Source organism: Atta cephalotes (assembly GCF_000143395.1).
Source record: "Atta cephalotes unplaced genomic scaffold scaffold00030, whole genome shotgun sequence".
NCBI lineage: Eukaryota > Metazoa > Arthropoda > Insecta > Hymenoptera > Formicidae > Atta > Atta cephalotes.
Window position 1 is genome coordinate 2,049,193 of NW_012130094.1, and position 5,550 is coordinate 2,054,742.

At 42.8% G+C, this 5,550-nt stretch overlaps 1 protein-coding gene across 1 annotated transcript; it reads right to left on the reverse strand.

Annotated features, from left to right (window-relative positions):
- Positions 1-181: 181 nt before the first annotated feature.
- LOC105620922 lies at positions 182-2,594 on the reverse strand. The gene is made up of 2 exons (XM_012202399.1): positions 2,561-2,594; positions 182-386 (listed from the first exon to the last, which is right to left on the reverse strand). The coding sequence occupies exons 1-2, from the start codon at positions 2,578-2,580 to the stop codon at positions 182-184; spliced, it is 225 nt and encodes a 74-aa protein (XP_012057789.1). The 5' UTR covers positions 2,581-2,594.
- Between the last annotated feature and the right edge of the window lie 2,956 nt (positions 2,595-5,550).

Here is a 5,550-nt window from a genome sequence, read left to right on the forward strand (position 1 = left end):
TACCTACGACCTACCCCGGCCCCGGTTTCCGGTTACGTTTACCTTTCCTTTACCGTTACTACGACACTAGTCGGTCGTAGGGTATAATATANANAAAATAATATATATATATATATATATATATATATATATATATATATACTGTAAATATTTTTTTTTAACGCAGAATGAGAAAAATCTTTCAATAATAATATGTACCTGTCGAGTCTCCGTTTTCTGTAGATTCTGCTTCTTTCTCATCAGTCTCCTTCTCCTCGCTCGAACCATTCTCTTTGGTTTCCTTTGTATCCCCATTTTCAGATGCTTTCGAATCCTCGTCAATTTCCTCTTGTATTTCCTTTTCCTCTTCCACTACCTTCTTCTGAGGAGTAGTGACTTTTGTTTCCCTGAAAATCATAATGAAGATATAGTATTCTATCACATTAATATAATGTATTAAAAATTTGTAGTTCTCTCTGCTTTCTTTAATATTAAATTTTAATGTTTTTTTTCTATTTTTCGTACCTACTTCATTTCTATTTCTTATATCATTTTGTTTTATTAAGCATATTTTAATTTTAACATTTAAAAGAAGGCTATTTTTGAAATCATAATATAATAACGAAATTTATCTATCTATATATACAATAGATTATGCATGTAATTAAATTTTTTGTTTTCGAATATTGACTATGGAAATATTCAATCCACAATCAGGATAAGGACTTCATAGAATAATGAAATGATTATTAAAAACATCTTTTTTATTTAAATTATGCGACTGCAATGATTATAATTTATCATCTATATTGATACAATACATAATAAATGATTACATAAGCAAAAATTCATAACAATTAAGTTATTGATAAGCAAGTTAATTCAAACGTACACAGTAAGACCAAAGAAAGTGATATCGTTTTAGTAATATTAATGCCAAGAGCTATAACGGAACCGCGATAAAAACCACGAATTCGTGCGATTATACATTTCCCGGCAAGCCGTTGTTGGCGCGTTCCGACTTCGGTATTTGCTGCCGTTTCACATTGCTGACTAGCAACAAGGACGACGCGACGAACAGAGAGAAATAGAGATAGGACGCCGCCAACAGTGGCGGCATCTAGCGAGTTTGATATTATATCGTCCCCGCAACACCGCCCTTCTCCCCTCAGTCACCATGGGTCACCCCTTCACGTCGTCGACCGCCACATCGCAATTACTACCACCATCGCGATGCTCGCCACGATCAACCACACTGACGAGGCTTCAGCGTGGTGAATTGTTGAACGCTCACGGTCGTAAACGCGGCGTGTAATACGTAACGCCGCGATACACACGCGTCCTCTTACACGCTTTCGACATCGTATCTCACGCGTGCAAGGGGAACGCGAAGGATATGCCGTTATACTCGTCTTGAGAGCGACGGGGGATCGGAACCGGTATAAATTGAAAAACCGATCGATGGATAAATATAGACGTCTCTCCCTCGCACGTCTATCAGGAGTATCAGGCTTAAGTCTTGCTGGAGATTATACCGGTTTTACGGAGGATTCTCGATGGTGAAATCGCCGTTATCATCATCATCGTCGGCTATGTCTAATCGACGCGAGCCGACAGATCGATACACGTCGTCGACCGTTTTCGGGCTGATGCGCGAGACGAAGGGCCGAACGATTTCTCTTGAGGAGAGCGAGGGAGAAAGTCACGTGAGAAGAGAGTTGGGAAAGAATCGTCCTCGCAATGTATTCGTTCTGTCTTTCTCGAGCGTGGCGAGGGTGGTTCCCGCGAAAAACGACGCGTGCGTTGCATGCGCGCGCGCGCGCGCGCGTGTGTGTGTGTGTGTGTGTACAATGTATACACGCACGCGCGCGCATCACGCACATCTACATAGACGACGTAAACAAACGAGTGAAGTGGTTGGAGCGGAGCGCGAGGGACAAAAGGAACACGAGGCCGCCACAGCCGCCGCCATCACCATCGCCGCCGATCGGCGGCAGCGATGCGCTCGTCTTCGATCGTGCGCGGGCGGACGGTCGAACGGAGGGGCACGAGGAGTAGAAAGGAGAAACAGAGAGGATCCGAAACGATGCCCGCCATAAAATCCGCCTGCAAGTAGAGCACGCGTTGGGTCGCGTCGCGCGCGCGGCAAGGGCAGGTAATTTCCAGCGATCGTTAGGCGTACCGCGAATCGGCCTGAGAGTATTGTCGCGAGCGCGAGATAGATAAAGAGAGGGGCATCCTCGCTCGCTTATTCGTTCTTTTCCCCTTCCCCCTTCCCGTGCGCACGTCCCCCCCTTCCTCTCTCCTCGTGCTCGACAATCTTTCTCGTTGTCGTTGTCGTCTTTGCGATAATTCGAAAGCGATCGAACAAGGGCGATGAAAAAACGACAACGATGACATTGACGTCGGCGACGAGAATGATCGACGAGAGGACGCAGGAAATAATCGGCGAGAACGTTAACGACTTGGCGCGCAACGAAAGGAGGGAACCGACGCCGTACGCGCGATTTTTCTTCCGTCGAATCGATATCCACCGTTTGCCGCGTATTTACGCACCGGCGGACGCATATATATTACTTACTTGACCTCCGTGTCCGCCATATCGATCGATTTTGATCGTAATCCACACACGTTCCCGCACACGAACTCGTGAAAGCACACCTCAACCGACACGGCGGTTACGCGTCTTCTACGCACCGGTAAGCACACGTCGGAGATTCCGGTAACACCGCTGCCGCGTACCGACGCGCAAATGGCAGAGGGAAACGCGCACTGATTCGCTCGAGACTCGAGCGACTCCGGCCCGGCCGGCGCGGCGGGCCGGCGGCCTTCAAACGCTTTTCTTTCCCGCTCGTTTACAGATGGCGCTCCACTCGCCGTCAACGATACACGCGCGCGCGCCGTGCACGAGTTTCTACAAGGAGTATAAGAGGAAAACGAGCTATCATTGAATGAATAATGGGCAACGAAATATTAGAAACTGGAAAGGTAATAATTTAATGCTCATGACACGCGATGTCGTCGCATCGTTATGTAATGTCAAAAAAAATATGTAAAGTAAGATTTAATGCTTATGACATACAATGTCGCATCAATACATTTTTATTAAATATTTTATATCTAATAGAGTAGAATTTACGTGATAAAAAAAAGGGAATAAAATATATAATATCTATCTATTTGCTGTATAATTTTTAAATATAATTATTAATTTAAAAAAGCAAATACGATTTTAATTTGAATATTTGAATACTTAATAATATAATCAGATTTAAATAATGAATCATTAATGTAATGTCCATTTGTTCTATAATTTGCCAAGTATAATTTTTAATTATTTTTAATGAGTAGAAAATTAATTTCTTTTCTATCTATAAAGATAAAAAATGTCAACGATGTAATAAGATGTATTGTTCCACATTCACAATATCATAAATTAAATCAACTTGTAAATGAAGGTATATCGATCCCACTTTTCATTCTTACACATCAATACGTTTATTGTGGATAAACCGTTATATTTATTCTTTGTTGCTCATGTCTTATTCAGTGTGCCTCGGTCTTTACCGCCACATATTCTCTCTCTCGTATACAATATTATCTGCAAAACTATCATTATTCGCATCAGGCATGCCAATCTGTTAACGCAGGCATTTTTGGAATATATCCTGAGAATTATTCTGAGATATCTCCGGTTCTCAAATGCTATTGCAATCGGCGGAGGTGAGTAGAGTCAGTTAGGTTTCCAAAATACATTAGACATCGCGGAGAAAGATCGCTTTCGCGAAAGCATCGATGGAAACGCGTTCAATTGCTACCCACGCCAACGAAAGCGATCGAAAGCATGCGAAGAAAATAAGGGGAATACGAACATCGCAAACGCGGCCATTCGATTATTCGCGGCACGAAGCTCGGGCGATGGTAGCGACATCATCTCGATGTCTCGACGATGTCCCCACTTTCTTTCTTGCCCCTCTTCCTCCACTCTAAACGGCCTTCTCTTCCCACTTTGCGGCTCGTCCAATTAGATCCCAGCTTACGTCGAAAAATACGCGCGCTTCCGGCCGCGCATCAGCCGGTATTTATTTTACGCAAACGGATCGTGTTTCGCCTCGTGCGAAAACATCCGACTTTACACATTGAGAATGACTCGTCGATATCGATTAGGTCATGACTCGTGGTTCGCTCCGGTCGACGAGGGTCGCCACGTCCCCGATGATCGTGTATACGTCCGTATTCTTAGGAAAGTTCTAGAAGTTTCGCGGCATGGCAGCACTTCCGGTATACGGGAAAGGTGCTCTGACGAGCGGCGCATCGCTGCTCATCGCCTTCGCGTCCATGTTACAGGTTGCTTTTCAAGTACTTGATAAAACGCAAGATTTCCTCTCGTGGCAACACGACGCTGAGACATAATGTCGACGCCGCTCGCCGGAGAAATCGGTTGTCCTCTCGAGCGGACCGATCTCTTTTTAGAAACAGGTTCCGTTCACGTTATCCCTAGACTTCCGCTTTCTTTAATAAGTAATAAGTATAAAGATAATGTGAAGTCGAAAACATAAAGCGATCGACATAGTTTATGTTTCGATTTTGGACTTTATATTGTTTATATTGTTTATATTATATCTGACAAGTACCTATCTCGTACGTATTGCGATGAGGAGAAAATCATCACGAAGAAATATATATGTGTATATAAGTATTTCTCTAGAGATTGACATTAAATTCAAGACGAGGCTGTGCTCGAAAATTCATTGCCAATGCTGAAAATCTACAATTTACGTTGCGCGTGATATATATTTTCAACATTGACAGTGAATTTTGGAACACAGTAGTCATTTGGTTGTTGCAATAGTCGTGCTTTTATGAAAGCGAAACTGCATTAGAGTCGCTAATTTCATAACTCAATATTTCATAACTCTTTATGATAAATGCCGAGCAACAAAATCTTTATTCAATTTTATTTTAATTTTTGTAAAAAACGTAATATGAAAAAAGCTTTCCAAGCTAAGTAACAGAGGTTAACATCAAAATAATATTAAAATGAATCGTGATTGATCGAAAAGTGACTTTTAATAATCATTTCGACGATTTGAATGTCATCTTAAACTTTTGTTTTGTTTCAAGAGTTTCAGTTGTTTTGTTTTAGAGAATAAACATATACGAAAATATATTTCAAAAATATATCTTTCCAATAAACATCCTTTGAGAGGGTCGAAATAATTTATTACTTAATCGTCGTCGCGCGAGCGCGAGCGCAAGTTTTTGGCCGTGCCACGCTTGCGAAGCGTGCCGTTCCGTTCGTTCCGTAAATATATTTTTTGTTCTGGCACACGTGCTGGCAGTCCACGTAAGCACGAAGATAATCGGAGCCGAGTAGCAGCTGCCGTGCGCAGGTGAGGCGAGGTAGCCAGATGCCTCCTTCTGAGCATTTCTCGATGAAATTGACTTCGCTCTGGATTTACCTCCGCGTTCGGATCCGCACGGAGTTTTCGACAGAACTTTCACAGGGAAAAGCAACATGCGACATAACGCGTGCGCCGTAGCGAGAGGGGAATTCTCTCTCTCTCTCTC